At 37.2% G+C, this 25,592-nt stretch overlaps 1 protein-coding gene across 2 annotated transcripts in view; it reads right to left on the bottom strand.

The window, feature by feature from the left end:
- Positions 1–25,592, bottom strand: part of PRKG1 (protein kinase cGMP-dependent 1) — a 1,391,770-nt gene that overhangs the window by 1,287,334 nt on the left and 78,844 nt on the right. The window contains exon 1 of one of the 2 annotated variants that reach the window (XM_058298872.1): positions 10,120–11,234. The exons of the other annotated variant lie outside the window; for it this stretch is intronic. Within the exon in view, the coding sequence (XP_058154855.1) occupies positions 10,120–10,430 (311 nt within the window). The 5' untranslated portion in view covers positions 10,431–11,234. Of the gene's footprint in view, positions 1–10,119; positions 11,235–25,592 lie in introns of those variants that run through there. 2 annotated transcript variants of the gene reach the window in all.

Below are 25,592 nucleotides of genomic sequence, written 5' to 3'. Positions count from 1 at the left end.
TCCACAAGATATTTTCACACACACACACAAAGAGGAAATAAACGTGTTAATGCCTGAAACAAATGAACTAAAAGACAGATGAATTTAAGACTTATATAAATAGTGTCAAGAAGTTAACAAAAGATGATCCAATCACAGTGGGCTCGCTATTTTGCCATTCCTTTCCATGAAGATTATTTCAAAATAACATTCATTTAGTTTTAGGCTATGCAGTGCTACATGAACAAGGGTATTCCTTTTTTAACAACAAGAGGATGTATGTCTCTATACTAAATGATGCTAAAACATCTGGAAGGCAGAATCAGACAAATTATAATTTTTATGCCATATTTGCCTTTCATAAAAAAACAACAAAAAACCTGAAGTGAGATTTTAGAATAAAAAAAGAAAAATGACTATTTCCTAATCAAGGTTACAACTAAAAAAATGTCATAGTTAAGTTTCTTTCACAATATTTCTAAAGCTTTTCATTTCTCTAACAAGACTTTGCTCATACAAATGTATGATGGAATTCAACATTACATCTTTAAAAATCTAGATATTAAAGGAATGACTAGAAAATCTGAGCATTTTTTCACTTTACACTATATAATATGTGAGGGGAAAAAAGAGATTGTCCTCTAAAATTTCAGAGCAGGAGAACTTCTATAAAGCAAATATCCATTTGCTCAAAATAATAAGGGACTCAGTGAATGAATCTTCCAAAAAACTATTCTTACTTTTCTAAGTGTCTTTGGGCTAACTTTGCTAAGCTTTGCTATCTTCAGACAGCTCCAGAATAAGGGGTGTAGCTTTTACCTAGAGTAAAGACCATGATCCATATAAAGTTCCATGCTTGATAAGGCATGGAGTGTATATTTTGGGGTTTATTCCAGTGCATATTTTCTTACCTCTCTCCTCCCACTGCCATAATTAGTTGCCATCAAATGGAACCTGATCATTTTCAGATGCATAAGATTCCTCTGTAAAGGATATATAGTGACACCCTGTCAGCCCAGCTTAAGTCTATTCTAAAGCCATCTTCAGTCTCACCATAATACAAAATGTTTTCCTCAGTCACCAAAGATTTGGGCAAAGTGTGTCTTATGAAGATGGAAGTGAGGAGTTGTGCTTCCTCTCACAACCTATTTGCCAGCCACCTGCAGAGAAAGGAGAGTGTGACCAATCCACCCTCAAGTCCATAGATAACAATAACTTCAGAGGGGCAAAACTTTAGAGCTCCTACTTTTCTTTCTTTTCATGACAATCCTTTCCTTTTTTCCTCTTAGAAACATGTCAAAACCATAATTTATTGATAGAGCTGGACCATTAAGATGATGTACAGTATATCCAGAAAAGACGATGTTTTCCCTTGTATTATCTCATAATCCCTTGGCCCAGATCTGGTGAAAGCTTGATATTACCATAATACAATTGTTTCAGAAAATAGCAAAAGTATTTTACTTAACTAAGATGTATTTGCCATCACTGACATTCAACACAATTAAGCAAATTAAACTGACTGGCTGATACTATAATTATTTCATGTTCAAAGATGTACAACACTTCTTCTAAAGAGCAGATATGGCCTGGCAATGAGAAAATGAAACTGAACATTATAAGGTTAATAGCATTAGAAGATCTGCTTTTGACATATTATAACCTCCAAAAAATGATTTAAGCTACTTACAAATGCTTTTGCTGGGGCTAAGTTATGCCACCTCTGTATAGAAGTTAATGCAACTCTATCTATCTTAAAGCAATTCCCATGCAGTGTAATTGACATTTATAATCATTCAAAAGGCAAAGGTAATTAACATTATTTTATTTTTGTTGAAAGTAGTGTATGTTGGCACTAAATCATCACTGTTTTGTTTTTTGTACTAACTCCCATCCTTTCATACCTTGGAATATAAGAATCCAAAGACATTTCCCAGGGTCCTATCACCAACTCTTACACTCTGACAAGTTTCCCATCATTGTGCTTCTAACTTCTTAACCATAATAAGCAAACACATGTTTTTGGTTGTGTTCTTCATTGTTGCTAATTCTTTTTTTTTATCCCTCCCATTTAGGTCCAATAACCAAACGCACGACATGAAACTGGATTCATAATGAAAGTATTTACTTTCCTTATGATTAACTTCCCTGCATAATTAATGGCCCCAGTCCTCTGGGCAGCCTTATTACATCTACTCTGCTTTAACATGTTATCTGTCAGCTGAATACATTTTCATATTTTAGAAGGAGGGGGGAAAGAGACAAGAAAGCTCCTCGCTGACTCTGATTCTAAGATTATTTTTATCAAAAATCATTTGCAATTATATTAGCTATTTTCATCACTTATATAACATGCCATATTGGCCAGTTCTCACCTGAGAAGATAATCAAACTACAAATGTAAATACGCTCCTGTCAGACACAAATGGCAACACCTTGAGGAAGATATAAGAGGAAGGAGAGGAGGGTAAGAAAGAGACATAAAGACCTGGCACAGGGGCAGTAGTGAGGTCTTGACCACAAGGTTAAGGATGTCCCAGGAACCTTTCTGAAGGGACACACCAAGAGTCTCTTATTGCAGATATGTTGTAGACCTCTCCTCTGCCAACAGTGCCCAGATCTGTTCACTGGAACCAAACCACCTGGAAAGGGGGCTGAGAGGTTGATGTGCTCGCTCTGCTTTCTCTGAAGCCTCTTAGGAAAGTACTCCTCTGCCTGAGCTCAGGCTGTTTGCCTTAAAAGGATAAAATATCTGTAGAAAAAAAACTGTAGCTGGCTGCAGAGACATCACATACCAGAGGGAGAGACGCTACCAGTCCAGCCCTGCTCTTCCAAGAGGGACTCATCATTGTTTTACCTTCAGCGACTGAGCATTTCATAGAAGTATCTGGGACCCAAGGAAACAGCCTCACTTGCTAATGGGGAAACTGCCCTCAGTAAGAGTGGAAAACAAATTGGGGATCATAACTGATCCTAATGTTTGTCATATTTGAACAGTGACCAGGACTGGTGGCTGGCAGAGAACAGGAGACATACTTATCCACTGAACAAAGCTGCTGTCACTTTTGTGAGCCCCATATCTATAGCAGGTAACCCCAGATACCATGGTGAAGTGACCAGTCCATGTGTCATAGGGACTAGGAGCCAGAACAGCCCGGCAGGAGAACCGAATTGCTCAAAAGGGACCAAAAAAGATGCTTCCCCAAAGCATGGGAATACAAGTGTCCTGCAACAACCTAAGTAGAATGGGTTTTTTTTAAATGTGCCTAAACCTTAGATCCACTCCAGGGCAATTAAATCAGGATGTCTGGAGGTGATATCTCAGCAATGATATTTTTTAAAGTTCCCCAGGTGATTCAATATGCCACCAGAGTTGAGAACCAATAGAACAGACAGGGTAATGATCACCTATTTGGGGAAATAACAAAGATATTAACTAAATGTTGTACACCTATCATTTGACCAAGAAACCTACTAGTGCTTTTGCAAATCACCAGTCCTTACTGGTTTTAGCCAATAGAGACATTCATCATTTCAAATATAAAGTTTATCCTGCTCCTCTTTTTAATCACATACACAGAGAGAGAGACATATGCACACACCTTGCCTTCCTATCCTAGTGGTTCCCAAACTTTGCTGTACATTGGAATTACCTGGGGAAGCTTTAAAAAATACTGGTCACTAATTTCCACTGCCAGACATTCTAATTTTTTGGTTTGGGGTAAAACCTGGGTATGAGTCTTTAAAATATTCTAATGTACAGCAAGGTTTGAGAACAATTGTCCTGTCTTAAATCTTCTACTTTTCCAAAACACTCCTGCTTCCTGTTCACTTACTGGCAAACAGAGATTCCCCATAAGAACAGCCTATATGTTATCCATTAGGTTTTCCTGCTATTTTCAAATCCTTACTAATTCCCATACCTCTTTGCAAGGCAGAAGAGCCAAGCTGCTAAGAAGACAGGCTCTGGAGTTCAAATTCAGGACCAGCCTTTTACTAACTGTGTGGCTTTGGGCAAGTTGCTAAGCTTCTCTGAACCTCAGTGTCCTGCACTTCAGTGCTATGAAATGGGAATAACCTAGACTCTTCCTCACTGGGTTCTTGTACTAAGAGACAATATGTAAAGCACAGGGAGCAGTGCCTGACACAGAACAAAGTTAGCCCAGAAATGTCAGCCAGGCTGATGATGATGATGATGATGATGATGATGATGATGATGGGCAATGCTGTTCTGATCAGTTCCTTCAGAAACAGTGTGGCACTGCCTTGCTCTCCTTGTTCTTAACCCCTGCACTGTGCACTGAACAAAGACCACCAAGGCCTCACTGATGTCAGGCTAAGGGGTGCTTCAAAGGGACAGTGCAATGCATTCAAAACAAACACTGATCTAATGGGAAATATCTCAATGGCTTTCTGCCAAGATCCTGGTGTGTCTCCCAAGGAAGCAAGCCTTCCATACCCTCCAGTTTTGGTGTCTCCTCTCTATTGCTGCCTTCATTCACAGAGTACTAGCTTACTCTCAAATCTTGTTCCAATCATATCACCTATTTCCTTGCCCACAAAACTCCTTCACTCCTTTATAACTTCCTTGCAAACAGGATCCAGCTTACCATGATTTATCTTGTTTTGCCCTTTCCTGTCCCCGTGATATACATCTCTTCTTCCTACCCTACTCTCCTGCTTTTTTCATATTAATAACTATGATTATAAAATCAAAACAAGGCATTTTTGAGAGAGACTATTAGTCCCACCTTTTGCTGAACATCTGTGTAGCTGGAATTTTTGTTCTGTTGTTTATATTTACTTGACAGTTTTTGGAGGGAGAACATTCCTCTGCTTTTAAAAACAAAATTATACTTAGAGAGTTCAAACAAGCTGCACATATTTAACTTCTCAGAAAATAGATTTTAAGGAGATGCTGAGGGGACACAGTCATTATTGAAGACGGTGAGAGGAAAGAAGAATTGGTGTCAGAAGACTGGGGTGTGAAGATGTAGAGAAGGGCTGACAGGGAAGGGGTGGCAAACAGTGCCAGCTCAACAATTCAGATTAGAATTCAAAATGCCACAGATGTGATTGCATAATAAGCTGTTGAGTGGACTGGTAAATGCTGCTTGCAGCATGTGCTTATTTATTGTATTGTCTTGCCTTCTCTGAGCTCAGAAGGTTCAAGTCAGAGGGTATAGAACGCTAGCAACAGGCCCAGCTCCCTGGGATGGGCAGCAGCACCTAGGGTAGAGATGACAGAAAGAGCAGCAGCCTGGTGTTCCAATCTGGTTGCTAGGATACCATGGAGACCCTCCATTGCTAGGCAGACAGGAAAAAAAATGCGTCCATATGCCTCATAACCTACAAACAGCAACAATAAAAACATCGCCTGCCTTCTTCGACCCTTTCCCATCAGGAATCCCAACCCAACTCTTCAGTGAAATAAGTATTGGAAGCTTGGGAGTGTGGCCAGTGGAGCAAGAGACCTAGTCATTTACATTTTCAGGCATTCCCTAGAGTTACTCTATTTAAGCATTTGTCAGTATTTTCGTTATAAATCCCATTGCAGGGATACACAACTTGACTGTGCTTCTAAACACTCTAATAGGATTATAGTAACATGTTCTCATACATTTCTATAAAGGTTTCCATGACTTTAATTTTCTGGACTGCGATGTCAAATTAATGATCAAACTTAAGTTGGAGACTCTATTAGAAGAGCATGAGGCTGGCAGTGAACTGCTCCACAAAAACAGGAAAGATGAGTTTCAAAAACCAACTTGAGGTTCAAGTCTCATTATGTCCAGTTTGCCTAGGTACGCGAGGAGTCTGTGGCATAAAATTAGGTTACTTTCCATGTGAACATTTTGAAATAAGTGGAAAAGGAAACTGGTTTCTTTAAGAGTGGAACTTGACTTTTTTAAGAGTTTGAATCAGCTGCTGTTTGCTTAAATTATCTACTCCTCATCAGTTGGGATAGCTATGACTATTATCAGGCTGTGCTGGTGGGCGGTGGAAGGGTAGAGGGGTCGGCCAGCGATCTGAAATTCAGAGCTTTCTTAATGGGTAAGAGTTAGTCCTCAAAATAAAAATAAAGAAATAAAAAGCTAAAATGATTCTTGTTTATTCTAAAAACTACCAGAAATGCCCTCTCACCTAACTTATAAAATCATAAAAACAGAGGTTCTCCTTCTCTCTGGTCTGAGCTTGCTTTCCTCAATTCCCCTTCTTGTATTCTAGCATTGCCACAAGTAGCTATTGTTCCTTATTCCCCGATGTGCCTTCTCCTTCCTTTTATTGTCTTGCCTCTTGGTCGATGGCTTCAAATGTTTCCACACACACCCCCATGCTAAATCCATACCCTCACACCTCAACAACGGTCATCTTTCACACACTTTCAAAAATTCCACTTTCACAAAAGTTGCTGGTATCATAAAATTAAATGGACTTGGTTATATTTTGCCAACTGTCTTAGGTATCTCTTCTGTGACTTACCTTACTCTATTTTCTAGAATATTTCTTTGTGCAGTATTGCTATCCCCTTGTTAACTCCTTGATGGTAGGACTATGTATGGCTCACCTCTAATGCCTCACAATAGCTCGCACATGGCAGACATCCTCTAAAAGTATGGAACCGAGCCAGAGGACACATCTGGAATTTAATTCCTACCTTTGAAGAAGTCTATGTTTTAATATTTATGCTATCTACAATTACACTAGTGTTCTAGAATTTTCTCAACTTTCTATAGAATCTAATGTATAGCCTTTGGGAAGAATGTATATTTATTAAGATTGTATTAGTGTTTGATCACATAAGGACTTTTTTCAAAATTAAGGTCTCCTCAAAACCAACAAAATACAGTTTTTATTTTTAGTTCTTACAACGTCTTCACAATCAAAAAGTGAAACAACAGAATATGTCGTCATTCTCTGAAATTGAGCTACCACTAGGGTAAAACCAACATCATAACAAAATTCAGAGACACTAGCAACTTTTTATTGGAACTCAAGTCTATACAATCTAACTGAAATGACATGGAATCCTGTGACAGCAAAATGGAAAGGATTTGGCACTATTTGCAATAGGTAAAGAGTTTAGCTCAAAATGCCAGAGGATGAACACTGTAATCTATTATAGAGTCAATGTGCGGGAATGAAATGACATGAAATAAAATAATAAAGTCTAAAGAAATGGTTCTATATATACAACCAACAGGCTAACTGGTTTCTTATAAGAGATATTTTTTTCATTTTTAAGGGTTTAGTTGCTCAATTTATTTCAAAACACAGTATAGTAATTCTACATTCTCAACTAGTTATTTTTATATAGATTTGAATTTTCTAAATCACATTCATAACATCAGAAGGATGTAAAAAAGACAAACAAAACCACTGTACCCAAATCCCACGTGCAGCAAGAGTGCCTTGGCTCTGTGCTGAAAACTCACAGACATTCCATCCAATTCCCAGCTCAAAGGGAAAATTCCAAACCAAAAAATGCTAACTTAATTTAATTTAACCAGGTCTTTTACACATCACGCTACTTTTAAGTGGTCAGAAGTCACTAAAGTCAGAAAGCTTTTTAAATTGTACTAAAAGGCAACCTCAGTATGCAAAGACTAGGCAAGCAGATATGCATATCACAGATAATTGAATAGACGTTTGCCAGGCAGTTATCTACATCTAGAAAGAGAATAGAAAACTAACATGAATGTAAAGTTGAAATCAATTCTGGGCTATCTAGATGGTTTCATTTTAACTGAAACTCACATTAATAAACTGTGTAAGTTTAAGAAAGATGAACAAATTTAAATTGCACTAAAGATGAAATATAAAGACATAAATACTTGTTGCCAGCCAAATATGTATAATCAAATTTTCATAGTGAAATAAACTGAAACACAAACAGGTCTTCAGTTTGGCAAACTTTCTTAATTCTTTCTGGTGCTTTTTTGCACAGCCATTCAAATGGCATAAACTATAATCATTTTTGCATTCATTATATTTCTTTTCCCCTAAGAAAGATACACTCTACCACTTAAGCCAATTTTATTCTAGTTTTCCTTATGGAAGTGTGAAAAAAAGAACAGATGTTTTCCCAAAATTATTTAAGCTTAGAAGATATTCTATCATTTTCTTCAATACAATCCTTCAGAATCACCAAAACGATTATGGTGATATCTTCATGGCTGACTTATTTAAAACACAAGTTATTAAAATATTAAAAGGCACATCATTGTTCATCAGATAAAATGTTTATTATAATGGAATACTATAAATTATCTGCCATGCTAATTTCATTTTCCACAATGGACTTTTTAAAAATCCAGTTCTACACGTCAGGCATTTCTAAACTTAACTTCATTCTACAGTTCATTCCCCACTGCCTAGAAGTTCTTCTATGAGAGAAACGCGTTTAACTGGAGTTATCAACTGACTTAATCAGACTTCATTATAAAACCTATTAAATTGCTCTTTTTTTTATAAAAGCAAAGTTTGCTCTGTGTTAGTCCAAAGCCTTGCAGATACTAAAAGGAGATCCCACGGAATGTTTAAAGATGCAGAGAGCTGTCTTTGAGTTATTTTTTCATTATGCAAAACTTGGCCCAGGAGAGATGGCCATGTACCTCGTTAGCTAAAACAGGCAAGCATGTCAGGACTGCAAATTAATTTACCAGAGAAAGTTGAAGTGACTTCACATTACTCGGGTTTTTAAAGCAGCTGTAAGGCTGCTGAACTATTAGGGTAACTTGGTCAGGTCAAAATCTCAAAAAGGTTTAATCCTTAGTGCCTCTTCCCACTCCCTCAAGAATACAAACTACTCCTTAAGCTGAGGCTGTGTAAGGACAGCAAATGTTGCATGGGAACCAACACATATAGGTACAACTCCAAGTTTTCAAAAGTGTGATTGTTACATACTCATAACCTCCCCAAATCCAATAAATACCAGTGGGGGCTAATCAAATGTTTACTTTTTCTCCTTGTCTTATTTGTGTTTATGAAATGAAGGGTCTCAAGGGACCCTGTATTATTATGTAACACGTGTCATCCAGCCAGTGTGATGTAGTTAGCATAGAGTAGAAAAATTGTTTTCTGTGTTTTTTTTTAAGTTGTGTCACTATCTGTTCATTAAAACTAGCATTCGTTCGGGTGCCTTCCCTCAATTTATGTTAACCTCATGTTCCTGCTGCTTTACTCTCAATATGGATTCTGAGTTGATTGTTGTATAACAAGTTTCATTCAATTTTCTCACTCAAGTTTTGGGGCAGACTGACAGCAGAGGCACACAGTTCTCCAAAATGCCAGAACAATACCAGGGGGGTAGCATTTGCTGCAAGGACTAAGGCAAACAGTGTGGACACATTGTAAAATAAAGGTAAGTTTTCTCATCTGTATTTGACCCTGGGAAAAATGCAGCCCTCTTGGGGGATGAAGGCGCTCCATTAGTGACATTATGCAAAGGAAAACTAAGCAATATTCTCTCAGATATTATGAAAAAAAAATGTTTTAAGGAATAGATTAGGTTTCCATTTATGGATTGTGGGTGTCATCTAGTTCAGGAAATCAAGAAATCACCCCTTGCATATGCGTATTTGCTTTTTAAAAACACTTTGATGAGGCAGAACATCAGGTTTGAAAGATGCCAGCGAGAATCGCCAGCATGTAGAGAAATCAGAGAGAGCCACAAAAGCATAGAAAGTAATGTTGACATCAGACGCATTTCATTTCAAGTCTGACGAGCCTGCATTTAGGATTTTCCGGATGGGCAGGTTTGCCAGGGCATTTGGGAGACGGGGCTTTTTTTTCTCCTCTCACATTCAGTCGCACACGCAGGCACACACACGGACGGACAAACACCTGGGGCGCGTTCAAACTCCATGTACAGTAGGTGGCATATAAAAATGTATAAGTATAGATATATTTAAAATATACCTTGATAAATGACAAAGGCACGAAGGCAGCGTATGTGCAGTGGGTCTGGCTCTGAGAAATGTGCACAGCCCCGCAAGAAGTGCCCATTAAAATGAAACATTTCTGAGGATGAGGACAGACATGGCAAGCGGGAGGGGCGGGGGCCGACAGACATCACAGAGACCCGCAGCTCCCCACCGACAGGGCGCCACCTGGACCCGGCGCGTAACGCCTGCTTACTGTGGGCTCTTGGGGTAGAAGGGCAGGGTCACATGGCTGAGATCCTGGATGTCGAACGCGGTGGGCTCGGCGGAGATCGCCTGCCGCTTGGTGCGCGGCTCGCCCTGCAAGGTGCTCGCGCTCTGCTTCTGCGCCTGCTGGGTGGCCGGCCGGATCACCGAGCGGTACTTGTCCAGTTCGTTCTGCAGCTTCTGGATCAGTTCGTCCTTCTGATCCAACTCTAGCTCCAGCTCGTCGATGAGAGCATCCCGCTGCCTCAGCTCCTCGATCTTCTCCTGGAGCGCGTACTGTAAATCTCGCAGGGTGCCCATGCTCCTCGGGGCTGCCGGGGGCTCCTTCCTGCCGCTGCTCCGCGTCTCGGGGCTTCCTCCCCTCTCCGATCAACTTTCCCCAAAGTCGCCGCTGCCTCCCGAGTGCAAAAGCTTCCTACTTGAGACCAAAGCCAGCCCTGGCTTCTGAGCATGCCCAGTCCGCTGCTCCAGCCACCGAGAGTTTGTGTGCGGATTCTACTTCTCTAGGCTTACAGAGAGGCTGAACGTGGGGATGAGCAAAACAGCAGGTCCAACCAGGGATTAAACCTGAAACCGAGTGGGCGCCGCGTCGCCGGGGGGAAAGCCGAGAGGCTCGGTGGCAGGGAAGGCGGAAGAAGGGGGTTTAAAAGGGAGGGCGGCGAGGCGGCTACTCCAAGGCAGCGGCTGGTCTACCCGGGTCACTGGCGCCAGGCGCCAAAGGAAACCGCCGATGCGTGCGGAAAGCCTGATAAACCTCTGGGGCGCACTGGGGGATGTGCAGGCGGAGCGAGGCTGGAGCACTTCTTTGAGGGGTGGGGAGGTGCGACAGAGAGGATGGGAAGGACCCCAGGCAAACTGCGGAGGCGTCAGCCGGCTCCAAAGCGTGCCAGACTTGAGGGCATTGGACTAAGATCCTGTCGACATCGGAGAGCAGCGCGGACTGTGAATTCTAAAGGCGCCGAGGTCTGGAGGTATTTTGACTGCCAGCCTCACCAAGAAAGCCTCGGGAGCTGTGTGGCAGAACGCTCGCTTCCCCCACGCCAGCTTTTCCTCTGGGAGCTCTTCACACAGGTGGCTAACGCTTGAAAAGAAACTTGCCTCTTTAAGAGAAGATCCAGGAGGTGCCTGAGAGGGATTCCCTCTTACATTCAGGGGCCTTTGGAGATGGGGATGGTGGGTGTGTTTGATTTTATTTTATTTTTTTCACCAAGCGTTGCCACTCTGCCTGCTTCTGCTGATTACTCCCCTTTCTGCTCCCCTTCTAAACTCAGATTTATGAAATAATTTTAGGGCAAAGGCCAAAAAGAATTTGGGCCCCAAAGGGCCACTCAGCTTCTCCACTGTCCCTCCCAGTTGAGCTAGTGTCTATGGAATCTTTTTTTGATGAACCTTGTTTCTTCCATTTGCTGAATACGTGGGGGTTAAAAATCATTGTTGATTCCAAAAAGTTCATCCAGAAATTGAGCCATATCCTTCAACACAATACTTCTGTGCCAACCAAGGTGTTAGGACTGGATCTTTGCACTTGAATGCCAAGGAAGAAACTCTTGCACAAAATTTGAAGGAAAATCATAGAGTAAAGGGAAGAAGAGTCTAGAAGGGCTAAAGTGATTTGTGCAAATAAATGAGCCACCCCACCACCTCCAACCCACTCCAACCCCGTCCTGACCTGCTCAATATATCCTAAAATGATAACAATTAGGACCGTTTGTCCAAGGGTAATTCTCCCATCATGGGAATCCATGCTGGGAATCTCCAAATATTTACCTAATATCTACCTAAATTCCTAATATTTACCTAAATCTTAACCAACTCATCCAATTTTATAGCATCTTTACTAACCCTTTAATTACTCTCTCTGGGGCACCCAATGTTATCCTCCTCAAAACTTTATTTGACCATGCCTTAACAGTAAAACAAAGTACATAAAAACTAAACTAAAACTGAATTGCAAACCAAAACTATTCACTCAAATCTAAATTTAGTGCAGGACAGAAATATGAATCTCAAAAACCTTGCTCACTTTCACTTTTGAATACACAACTTTAAAAAAAATGAGAAAGAGAAAGGAGAAAACAGTCAATGGTATGTTGACGAATATTTTTGGTTTAAAATATGTTTGCAATTAGAAGTGTATATGACAAAGGTTATAAAATCCTAAATACTGTTCTATACAGATTATGACCTAATTCTCTCAGTGCAGATGACATTAGATAATTAATTTTTCTGCTTTTTAACACAGACACTGTGGGAAGTGCATTTATTTCAGAATATAATATACAAAGTGGATAATTCCAAAACATTTTTATTTGTAATAAACAAAACATGATAACTTATAATTACTGACATCAGTAATAATAGTTCTGAATTACTATTGTTTTATTCTCCCAGAAAAAAAAAGGCCAAATTTCTATTGTATTTAACCTATGAGAATTCTTTAATTCCATGGCAAAACTATTTAAAACTAAATGACTGCTTCCTATAGATCTATTATAAGGGTCGATGAGGTCAGGAGTTTATGTCTAAATATATATTACAAAGGAATGTTTAGAAGACATCGATTAGACAAGTGCTAAGCAGGGTTCGTGTGAAGCTTCAATAAGGGTTACCTAATGCCTCTAAGAAGCACAGAGTGGAGAAGGTTCTTCCTCATTTGTAGAAAGACTGTTACATTATATAAAGAAAAATAAAAAGTATCACTGCAATCAAAAACTTCAGGTATTTTCAAAAGAAGATTTTAAAAATTGGATTGTGTAAATACTTTTCATTATTCAAGCTAGCATATCTACACATGACCGCAGGATTTATCTACGTTATATTTTCATGTTAAGAGGATTACCTGTAATATAAAATATAGTCCACAATGAAGTCAATATTAAGCATCAAGAATCTGTTGTAACAACCACAAAGAAAGTAAATGACTAAGATACAAGACTATCACAATTGACTTACACTTTAAAAAGCATTCAAAATGTAGAATATATTCGTTATGATTAGCCTACATTAAGAAAAATAATATAAATTTCCCTTAAATATTTGATAATATTATGTGCAACATCCAAATTCTAGGTTTGTCTTTGATTCTTGAATCCAAAATAAATATTTTAAGTAAGTTTTTCACTGATATTCTTGACCGATTATTTAGATCTTGAGGAATCTGGGTTCCATCTCAGTATTTTGAGCAATTCCAATATTTTCTTAAACATCTTTAGCATTGTACTTGGCAAATTCTGGAAATAATTCCACATAATAAATCAAGGTCCTGCAGTTACATTTTAACAAAGATCAATTTTACCATAAAATCTCTACTAGTAGTCTTATTTGACTAAATTACAAGATGAAAGATCATGCACAGGTCTACTTTCTGCTCATTAGAAAGTAGCTACCACAAATCTGGAATGGAATAGCATGAACCAAGCTCTCATCCTCTGCCTATGTGTGATGAGGCCTTTGATGTTAGCTGCTAACAGAATAAAACAAGTTTGAAAGAATGGTGTTCACACTCTAAAATTCCATAGCAGTAACAGCTTTAATGGAAGCAAAATGCTTCCAGTAGCCAGACCAAATTGTGGCATATTAAACTCCAATATGCATTTCAATTTTGTACCCAGTGCTCATGATTGAGAATAAATATTAACAGGCTTCCTTAATGGAATCTCAAAATAATTTAAGGAGACATTCAATAAAGCAACTTTACCACAATATTATTTTAAAAAGTAAAGTCTGTAGAATTTAGCATCCTTCACTAAAAACATAATTAGCCTCAAAAGAACTATGATAATTGTATCATCTACTTGTCCATTCTACATTCCCTGAAAGAGTACTAAATTTGTACTTTGGCCATTTCTTGTATATATCTCTTTTTTTAAGTTTTATTTTATTTATTTACTCCCCCCTTCTCATTGTTTGCGCTCGCCATCTGCTCTATCTGTCCATTTTTGTGTGCTCTCTGTGTCTACTCATCTTCTCTTTAGGAGGAACCTGGAACCAAACCTGGAACCTCCATGTGGGAGAGAGGCACTCAATTGCTTGAGCTACCTCAGCTCCCTGGTTTATTGTGTCTCTCATTGTCTTTCCTCTTTGTGTCTCTTTGTTGCATCATCTTGTTGCATCAGGTTGCTATGCCTGCCCATTGTGCCAGCTCTCTGTCTTGCTCATCTTCTCCAGGAGGCACCAGGAACCAAAACTGGGACCTCCCATGTGATAGGAAGGAGCTCAGTTGCTTGAGTCACATCTACTTCCTTCATGTATATATCTTGAACTGTGGGTGGGGGGAACAAACAACTAGTTGGGCTTTTTCAGTGATGAAAGCTACCCCTTGCAGAAGATTTCTAGAAGCAACAAGTATTCCTTGTTCTAAGCTGCTAATCATAGCTACCCCTTGCAGAAGATTTCTAGAAGCAACAAGTATTCCTTGTTCTAAGCGGCTAATCATAATAGAGATCATAAGAAAAATAACTAACTTCTTTGAAAGTGTAATGCATGACAGGCACAGTTTATGCAACCTATGAGGTGGTATTATTATTATTATTTCCATTTATAGCTGAGAAAACTGAGGCACAAATTCAGCCACCTAATGAATCCAGCAGAGCTTGGATTCGAATCCAGACCATTCCACACAGATCTCAAACTGGTAATACTGCCTCTTATTGTCTCCTACAAGACTTCTCTATGTTGTTGCTCTGTTTTGGTTTTGGAGGGAAAATAGGAGTATCCACGGAACTAATTATCCTGGCTTTGGGGTTGGGTGACGAGGAGAAATTTGGAAAATTCTGAAAAAGCAAGAATATGATATTTAAAAGTTCCTTTCCCCAAAACTGTCTTCACTCAAGTTCTGTTTGCAACCTGGTTTTGGGTGACCAACTAAAGTTTCCTGGAACTGTCCTAGTTTTAAAACTAAACGTCCTGGGTAAATCAGAATGGTTGGTCTCCCTATTTAATTCAGCCTTGTTGAGACCCTCTATTTTATAAATATGTTCCATTTTTGCTTTCAAAGTTACTGATGAAAAAGTAAAACCAAAGAAGATCAATGATGAAAATATAGGTAAACGGACTTGGCCCAGTGGTTAGGGCGTCTGTCTACCACGTGGGAGGTCCGCGGTTCAAACCCTGGGCCTCCTTGACCCGTGTGGAGCTGGCCATGCGCAGTGCTGATGCGCGCAAGGAGTGCTGTGCCACTCAAGGAGTGCCCTGCCACGAAGGGGTGTCCCCCGCGTAGGGGAGCCCCACGTGCAAGGAGTGCGCCCCGTAAGGAGAGCCGCCCAGCGGGGAAGAAAGTGCAGCCTGCCCAGGAATGGCGCTGCCCACACTTCCCCTGCGGCTAACAACAACAGAAGCTGACAAAGAAACAAGATGCAGCAAATAGACACAGAGAACAGAGAACAGACAACCGGGGGGGAGGGGATTAAATAAATAAATAAATCTTAAAAAAAAAAGAAAATATGTATTATTTCAGGCACATCACAAATCCAGTTATACATATGTTTGTGTGAATATGGTTTAAGAAAACAGTTATCGTATTTCAATGCATAATAATACACAAGGAATTATTATTGGACTATAACCAGGGTGAGTCGCATAATAGAACTTTAATTACACTTTGATAAATTAGTCAAGGAGTCTAGGCTCTCTTTTTAGGTTAGTGTTTATATAGGTTGGCTTCCTATGGACTAAGTATGGCAATTCATTTAATTCCTTTAGAATTAGATTATTACTTATAGCTGTGTTTGGTGAATAGATTTGGCCATCACTAATACATACTTAAAAGGACATCAACAAAAATTTGAATGACCAAGCTGTTATGTAATCATACTACTGAATGATAAGGTCTGCCTGAAAAAGAAAAATAAATAAGTAAACCATTAATGATGAAAAGCTTTCTACAGAGATTTGGAAAGTAATAGAGTACTGTACCATAATTGCTAATGTACTTACACTGTAATACCAAATTAGTGTCATGCCTAATATTAGTTGAAATGAATTCTTATATTCCTCAGCTAAAAATGATAGTAAATTATTATTGGGACTCAGCCTAAACTAGTACTCATGAAAGTCCATGGACTCTATAACAAAAAGAAAACATTGATTTGTAAGCTGTCCATTTCGAATAACCAAAGTAAACAGTTTTCAGAATTAAAAAAAATTAAATGGTCTGTATTTTTTTCATAAGAGGAAACTTCAAAAATGCATAAAATGAAATTTAAAATGCTATATTCACAAAAATACCATTTTACTGCATTTTAAGTCCAGTGACTATATGCATGTACATTTAACAAATCTCCCCTTTTTGATTAATAACTTACAGCTTCTCAGTTCCATTTTAGTGATTCTTTTGCAAAATCAAACGCACAACATTCCCTAAGTAAATGCATCAGTATGCTCCACAAAATATTTTAAAATATTTGCAGAAGTAATCATGCTTTCGAAAATGGGTTTTGATATCATGTGGTGTTTAAAGAACAGCTCTGGAGTCAATGATTTTTCTTTTTTTTGTTGTTACTTTGATTTTAGTAGCATTTAACGGCTGATATATTTTCCTTGACTATTTTCCTCTCATATGTTTTGTAACCAAAATTTAAAGTAAAGAAAATCTAAATTTTGCTAGTTAATACACTCATCTTAGTACACTGGGAAAGTACTGAAGATGTAAGAAAAATTAAAAAAAAATAGAAGGTTGGGTGAATTGAATTCCCATAAGTAAAATGACTGAAATGGGCAAAAGAAAGATGACAAGAAATCGGTTTATATTGTGAGAATGTTAAGGATTTGTCGGAAAAGGAGGATGGAGGAGATTGCAGACAAAAAAAAATCTTAGAGAAAACTGAGATCTTCACGTGCATGGTTTTAATCGACTAGTAATTATTTCCTAACTTCAAATTAAGAAAACTCTTGATATTGTAATTTTAGACTATTATGCAAGAGAAACTTAGAAATCAAGAAAACTCTTGGTATTGTAATTTTATACTATTATTATGGGAATGAAACCCAGAAATTTACCTTTCTAATAACAAGCAAATGAAGCAGAGGACTGATAAGTCAAATGGATTTAATTCCAGAGCCAAGATATGGTGAAAAAAGGATAGATGCCCCTATTTGGAGTCCATGCATAAGGCATATATTTGCAATGAATTGGTAACCAAGTACAAAATAATCAGTAACCCTGCCTAATGCATATGTTTAGAAAATATGCAGTACTTTTGTCCTGGTCTGGATGGAATCCAGAAATAGACTGAATTTTTTTTTTTAAATCCGTTATTTGAAACATAGGCATTTAATCTGTTAGGTGAGAAAACTTTTAATACTAGTGGTCAAGATTTAAACAAAGATATATGTGTAAACATCTTTATAATAGACTTCAATACCCAACATAATAAAAATAAAATAGGGACTTTTTAACCTATTTGATATCAGCATAAAATATTCTGTGTCTTCCTTGAGTCCTGCATTACATAACAATGTGTTTACTCAAGATCAGAGGTAATTTTGAACATTTTATGGAATATCTATTTTCTATAGAATATAGTATTACTTAGAAAAGCATCTATGTCGCCTACTAATTTTAAGTGGAAAGCATGACAGGGAAATCATCAAAATGTTTATCAGTGGAATGCAAGCAATTACTGACATTAGAAGTGGAGAGAACTTAGTGAAAATCACTTTTCACTTTCTTGCTTCCAGTCAGATCCTCTATCAAGAAGCATTCTCTCACCAGTCACAGAACTAAAACTTACCTAATATAACATCAAGCATGGGGTTGGTCTTAGACAACTCCATATTTTTACAGAATAATAAATTGATAATATGAGAAAAGCTGAGTTTCTTCATTTAATATTTTCTAAAGGGATAGTCTATAAAATTTTTGCAAAAAAATATCAAAATATGAGACAGTAAGAATATATTGCTAAATGCATTGAGAAACAGTGTTTAAAGTTTTTATTTTCCCTAAAATAATTTTGTATTTTAATAGTCTAAGCTTATGTTTATTTGAACCCTCATGTATCTACAAAGCAATTGTTAACACATTACCTAATTTTCAAATCCTGGAATCAGGGAATATCCAGTTGTGAGAAACTATAATAACTGATATAGAATTGATGACAAAAATACAAATAACCAAGAAAAGCATATGGTAACAGATGGTACAATAGCTAAACCCAATGGTCAAAGAACAGCTTTGTCAGCAGCTGAATGACTCAAATTCAGAGCTCTACACATCAAAGTGTATACTATGACAAATTCAATAAAACAGATTTCTTTCTGCATTATTTCTCAGAACCTTTAATTTTCCAATATGCATTATGAATCTTCAAAATAAATATATAGTGAATATACACAGTTGATCTAAATAACTATACTTTCTTTAGTCTATTATTTTAGGTGTTGAACCTGAGAATTCATGACAATTTTTTCAAGGTTTATTAGAAAATTTATTAAAAACTCCAAGCATCATTCCCATTTGTGAAATTCCTCACCAGCATCTACATATACAGCAGTATCAGGGACAAGAACACACAGTTCTGGTCTCACCAGACTCTCTGCCTTAAAATGACAATCTACCCAGTCCATGACCACAGCCAAATGACATGACCGAAAAACCATGAACATACGACAAATTGGTGCCTCCAGGAAGGACTAACATTGCATTTGGCCCAAAATCACATTTCCTGTTTTAAAATTAGGCTGAGGCACGGGATTATTGTCCAGATTGGGAAAATGTCCCAGGGATAATTAAAATGGTACCAAAATTGGAGAGCAACTTATTAATACTGAATTACATATGTATTATACTGACCTTTCAGTTCTTTAAAATTTTCAGGCACCAAGTAATTTAAACATTTCAGAACTTTCCCCTCTTGATTGTCTTTCTACCTGTGAAGCATTTCTCCTAACCCCTTTCACTACCCTCAACCCCAAACACATTGTTACCCCATCACCTCCTCCCATTTTTCAAGTCATTAACTCCTTCAATTCTCCCCTTAAATAATATTTCTCCTGATAAGCCTTCTCAATCTCCCCTTATTTCCCTTATTATAGTACTTATTATAGTACTTACCACAGTTTATAGGTATGTATTTATTTTCAAGGATACTTGTTAAAAAGCTACCTTTCCCATTAGACTGTAAGCTCCAAGAAAGCAAGGGACTATGTCTATTTTGTTTACCAACACCTACTACAATAGCCACTCACTAAGTATTTATTGAATGCATTATAAATGAAGGTAGGAATATTTATATAGTATCTACCACACATGATCATCAATAAATGACATAAAAATTGTCCTTTGCACCATCAAGAGATCAATTCAACAAGCTGAAAAGAAATAGCTCTATGTGCAATATGAAGAGGAGCTTCAGAGTTCACAGCCTTTACCTGGCTGTCATTCAGAAATACATACATCTTAAGCCTTAGAAACCTCAGTATGACTACCCTGGAGGGGCAGCAGCCTTATATCCTAGATGCCAATCAGGGAGTCTCCAAGTCACATGTTTGTCTGGATTTTAAATAGCACTAATTTTATATATTCATCCTGGAAAGATTTGTGATATCTCTTGCCCCTGGACAGGTAACCACTTAAAACAGTCACCTTAGATAAAATTTTTGAGGCTAAAATGTTAGAGTCAAATGTGGCCTGGAAAAAATATATAAGTGCACATGTTTGGAGTTTGAGTGAATATAGGTAATGAATTTCTTTATAACACAACAGGTGGCATGGAAAATATGATATGGTGACTTTTCTGAAATGTGATACTTTAGCTCTACAATTCTCCTTGTCCTTTCTGTGCAAAATAAATGAAATATATTAGAGGCCTACTTTAAAATATAATTTTATCCTACAGAAAAAATAGACCTTACACTTTGAACAACATAATTTGTCTGCTTAAGGCCCATGATAGCCATGTTTCCCCCCCGTATCTTGAAATTTTTCTAGGAAATAGTATTTCTTCATACCCAACCCTTTTTCAAATTACAACTAAACAAGCAACACTCTTGATGCAGCTTTAAGTCACCATAATCTCAGGGTCTTTCTTATTTCTAGATTTATAATATATTGTCCTCAAGTTTAGGTGCTTTTTTTATATACCACTTGCAGCATCTATAGCATCAGTAATTCTGCAATTTCTTTCTTTTTGTTTCTTTAGGAATTCCAACTACTCCTTCAAAAAAGCAGGTCAGTTTATTCAGAGTCAGCCTTGTTATGAGTCCTTCCTACTACACAAGTCTTTCAGAAAATTACCCTATTATTTAATATTTTGAAAGAAGATGCTTCCTATTAAGTCATCTAATAAGTTTCTTCAGAAATTATCAATTAATATTCGTGCCCAAACCTGGGCCACCTCATTTGCAATAGTTTTGTAAATTCAGATTAAAAGAAAGTTTAAGAAGCAAATTTATTTCAAAAAGTACATTTTAATTCACTAACTTAACTTCTGAAGTAGAAATACCCTTTCATTCCCCCTCTTCTTCTCTTTCTTGTTCTTTCTGTAAAGTGTTAGAGTAGGGTATTCAAACAAAATTGTAAACTTAGTACCATAATCTGAACACTTTAGTGCTAACCTGTGGGTATTAGAAATAAACTAAAGTCACAATACTACATTAAACAGCTGTACAAGTCAGTCAAGAGATGTGGTATATAGTTTGTTAGTACCAAAAAAAGCAATATTTCTCAGAATTACTTTTTTAAAAAATTCATTTTATTACTATTCCCCCTTCCCCTCCTCCTGCCCTTCTTTTTTGTTGTCTCTGTTGTCTTCTCTTATTACTTTCTCTTCTCTAGGATTCACCAGGATTCGATCCTGGAGAAACCTGGTGTGGAGAGAGGTTCCCAGTCAATTGCACCACCTCAGTTCCTGGTTTCTGCCTTGGCTCACTTTTTGATGTGTCATCATCTTGCTGCATGACTCACTTGCCCAGGCACTGGTTCACCATGCCAGCACTCGTGCAGGCACTGGCTCACCATGCGAGCATTTGCGCTCACCATGCAGGCACTGGCTCGCTGCGCAGGCATGCTTTTTCTTCTTCTTTTTCACAAGGAGGCTCCAGGGATTGAACCCAGGTCTTCCCATATGGTAGGTGGAAGCTCTATCACTTGAGCCACATCCGCTTCCCAGAATTACTTTTTGTAATTTCAAACAGTCAACAAGAAGGTTTTCTAAGTTCTTCAAATTTATTGCACTTGAACATGGGCTTTGTGAAAAAAGTAAATTTTGTCAAACTTATAAAAAACTAAGCTCAAACTTTTGCTATTAAAAAAATAATAAAAAGAGATATCTCTCTTTGGAAGAGAGTCAAATTTGGGGATAAAGATTCAAAGCTATGCACACACAAACCCACAAATCTTCATAAAAGAAACTTCTGACTGGAATAGTATAATGCTGCCTTAGTGTCTAAATGCAAATCTGAGTTGCTGATTTGCCCCTGCCTGCAACTTCTAAATCTTCAAAAAAATCTAAGAGCTAATCACTATTTAAACATAAGAACTATCTTGGCATTGCATCATTTATCTCTTGTATTTCTTATTTATATTTTCTCCTAAAAAAAATGGGAATCTCATGGTGCTGTTATTTATATACATAATCCATTTGGAGGCAGCAATTTCCAAAAGCAAAAGTTCATATAGTAATATATGTAATATAGTAATATAGTAATAGTAATTGAGCTCTATGAAAGGAAAATTGTCTTATTGAGATATAGCTATAGATGATATAGACATACCATAGAAAGTAGATTTTCTATAAAGCAGAAAATGGTTCCTAATTGAAATTTGAATGTGTTACTTTTTAAATGTACATTAAGCAAAGCATTATATGATTTAGAAATTTAAATTTCTCTTTTACATGGCTCATTTTATTCTAAGTACACTTCCAGAAATAATGACAGCATCAGCAAAGAATACATTCTTCACATTATTCTCTTAGCCTTTAAACACTAAGTTCTAGGCTAAAATAGATAACTAAAGGTACAATTGCACCCTCTACTGTTCAAATTTTCTCTTCCATATTAAGGAAAGCCCTGTGTATGTTTAACATTTATTCATTATAAAAGTAACAGGTAAATAACATTGACTTCCTTTAATATTAATTAACAGATCCTCAAAATACTAAACTCTAATTGTTACAATTTCGTTAGTAATATAATGGAAATTTGATTTTGATATAGTTACTTGAACAAGGCTAATTTAGAAAATGATACTTAACAAGGTACTTAAAACACAACGTATTCATTAAACTCAGAGAAAATAATAGCAATACTGATCACCTCTTTAGCATCAGTTTTAACAAGGAAAAAAAAAATCAAGTCATTCAAGCCAACAACTAGCGTACTTTTCTAATCATGTAAAAAATTTATCCAATTTTTTCCATGTGAGAAATTACAGTAAACATTAATGTTTCTCTAACCGTGTACTTTGAAGTTTTAAAAATTAATTTTTGAGTCTCTCCTGTCATTGTTAAAATTTAAAATATCACTGTGGGTCAAAATGTAATACTTTATAGAGAATATTTGTTCTTTTCTTTCAAACCTGTCTCTTATTTTAATTAGATGTTTTGCATCTACTCAAAGGGTCCTTATTGACTTCACTTCTGGTGATGGAATGTTAGCTTGACCCTCCTACCATGAATAACGAGAAAACTGAACCAACTCAATATCGTAAAAATGTCAATGTAATCCCAAACAGAAATCCACCCTTTTTTGTGTGTGGAAATTGGCAAGCTAATTCCAACATTTATAGACTAACAGCACAAAGAAGAAGATAAAAGGACATATACACCACTGTATATCAAGGCTTACTATAAAGCTGTATGAATGAGAGTGTGTGGTATTAATGAAAGAATAAAGAAGTAGATTGATGGACTAGAATAGAGAGTCCTGTATGTAGACAGAGATAGAGATAGATGAGACACAGAGACAGAGATTAGAGATAGAGATAAAGACAGAGATAGAGATCACATGATTACAACAAATGTGGCCCTCCAGAAATTATGGTCTTTTCAATTAATTTTGCTTCACCAACTAAATATACATATGAAAAGAAAATGAATCTTGTGCTCTTCCTCATACCATACAGAAGAATTCAATTTCAAGTGAATTGTAGGTCTTAATGTGAAGGCAAAATAATAAAGTTTCTAAAAGATAACATAGGAGAGTATATTCATTAAGTTTGAATAAGTAAAGGTTTCTTAAAGAGGACACAAAGAAACATTCACTGTAATGGAAAAGACAGTTAAAATGAACCATATTAAAATCAGGAAATTCTTTTGAACAAAAGATACGGTCAAGAGTCAAAAGGCAACTCAGGAGAAAGGAAAAGATATCTGTAATATATATTTAATTGGCAAAAGGCATATATTCAGACTATACCTGGAATTCCTAAAACTCAAAAGTTAAGAAAGACAACCCAGTTGAGAAATAGGCAAAATACTTGAACAGGAATTTCACGAAAAGAACATCCAAATAGCCAACAAATGTGAAAACGTGTTCAATTTCATTAATCAACAGGGAAATGTAAAATTAAAATCAGGAGATATGACCACACATTTACCAGAACGGCTAAAACTGAAACAAAAACAACTTCAACAACTGTTGAAAGTTTGTGGATCAATGGGAACTCTCATATACTACTAACGGGAGTGTAAATTAGAACAGCCACTTTAGAAAACAGTTACATAGCTACCTAAAGTGAATAAATGAATACACCTTACACAAGAAACAACATGAAGAAAGCAGGCATGGAGACAGAGATCATTCTGGTTGGAGTGGAGGGCTCTAAAGAGTAGAGGGCAAGCTCGGAAGGTAGAGGAGGGCCAGATTAAGGAGAGTCATGGAATGTAAACGAATGTATGCTATGTGCAATCACTAATGGAAAGGCACTTACAGTTTAGAGCAGAGAAGTGACATAAATCAGAGTTGTTTTAGGAAATTAGTCCAGTAACATAATGTTAAATGGACTGAAAATTGATGCTAGAGTCAAGGAGACTGGTTCAGAAGCTGCTGCAATAGTAAAGATCTAATCAAAATACAGAACTGGGAATGGAGAAGAAAGACATGGTCATTGATAGCTGTTGAAAATGTCACTCATTTCTCAATATCAGCATTAATTTCTTCTGTAATCCCAAGTATTCATTTTGTAAATGTGTGTGTGTGTGAACTGTAAACAGAGATCAAGCACCTGTGTAACCAGGTGCAACCAAGGAAAATGAACTCTTCTTATTGAGAATCATTTCTGAGTGTATCCAGTCTTAACAGAGCCAGGGCTACTCCTCCTGAAAATGTTTTCCCTGCAATAGTACTAAACACAAACACCCTGCCTGGGACTGGCTGGAGAATAAATGAAAATTATGAATAGCTATGAGTGGACACTCTCTCTATATAATTCCTTCACTCCATCATCAGAGTGGCTTCGTGACAACTGCTGGCCCTTCACACTCACCCAGGCTCCAGCGTCCCAGGCTCCAGTGGTTTCCTTTTGCTCCCAATAAACTATTCTAAGCCAGTGGATTCATTGACGTATGCCTTAATTGACTCATCGCCTCCCATTTCACCACTTTTTGAGGAGAGAACTCCTATTGGACAAAATCTTGGCCCTTATAATAATTTAAAATCAAGAGGGAGGAAAGGAACAGGAATCATAGGGACTTGGGATAATAGGAATTTTCACTGAGATTTGGGGAAAGGAAAGGGTGGGATAGCAACTTTGATATGAAAGTAAGGAGGTGGAAGAAGAAATTAGGAGTTTTAAGCATCTCCCTTCTGAACTGTTTTAAAAACACAAGTGATATTCTTTTAAATAACTTTGATTGGTGACCTGTATTCGTTTAGCCTTGCACTGGGATTCTGCTTATAAAATTACGGTGAATACACAAGATCAATTAAGATGTTGTTTTTCCTTTTAGGGGCAGGAATCAGCAACTCCAATTTATCTAACTCTCATACTGAATTGAAATTTGGACAACAGAAGTGAAAAACTTTAGGAAGAGCAAACCAGACCTCAGCTTGGAGTTTGGAAGAAGCTTCGCATGCTTGCACACTTTTTGGGGCAAAAAATACCACTGCTGAGATCCTTCTCAATTAGAAAAAGGGAACAATACAGCATCCCATCCCTTGCAGCTTTTGGTAGGTGTGTGTTTTGCACTTTATTAATCCCAGATTATGGGCTGAGATGCAAGAGGAAATTGGGGGAAGGAGATCATGAAAAATAGCAAGATTTATTATTATTACTACTGTTTCTGACATTTATTGAGTGTATTATTAATATTATATCCTATGATATTTATAAGAGTGGACTACTAGACTGACTGCTTTTCATAAATGATCTCAAACCTCACAAACTTATAAGGTTGGTTTTGGTTTTAATCCTCATTTTAAAGAGGAGAAAACTGAGAATAATTAATGTTTTAAGTGACTTATCCAAGGTTGTACAGATAGTGAGTACAAAAGCTGAGCTCTAAACTCCAGAACCACAGTGTA

This window comes from Dasypus novemcinctus, chromosome 6, assembly GCF_030445035.2.
Source record: "Dasypus novemcinctus isolate mDasNov1 chromosome 6, mDasNov1.1.hap2, whole genome shotgun sequence".
NCBI classification, from domain to species: Eukaryota; Metazoa; Chordata; class Mammalia; order Cingulata; family Dasypodidae; genus Dasypus; species Dasypus novemcinctus.
The sequence above is the reverse complement of the archived record's forward strand: the minus strand, read 5'-3'. Positions and strand labels throughout refer to the sequence as shown.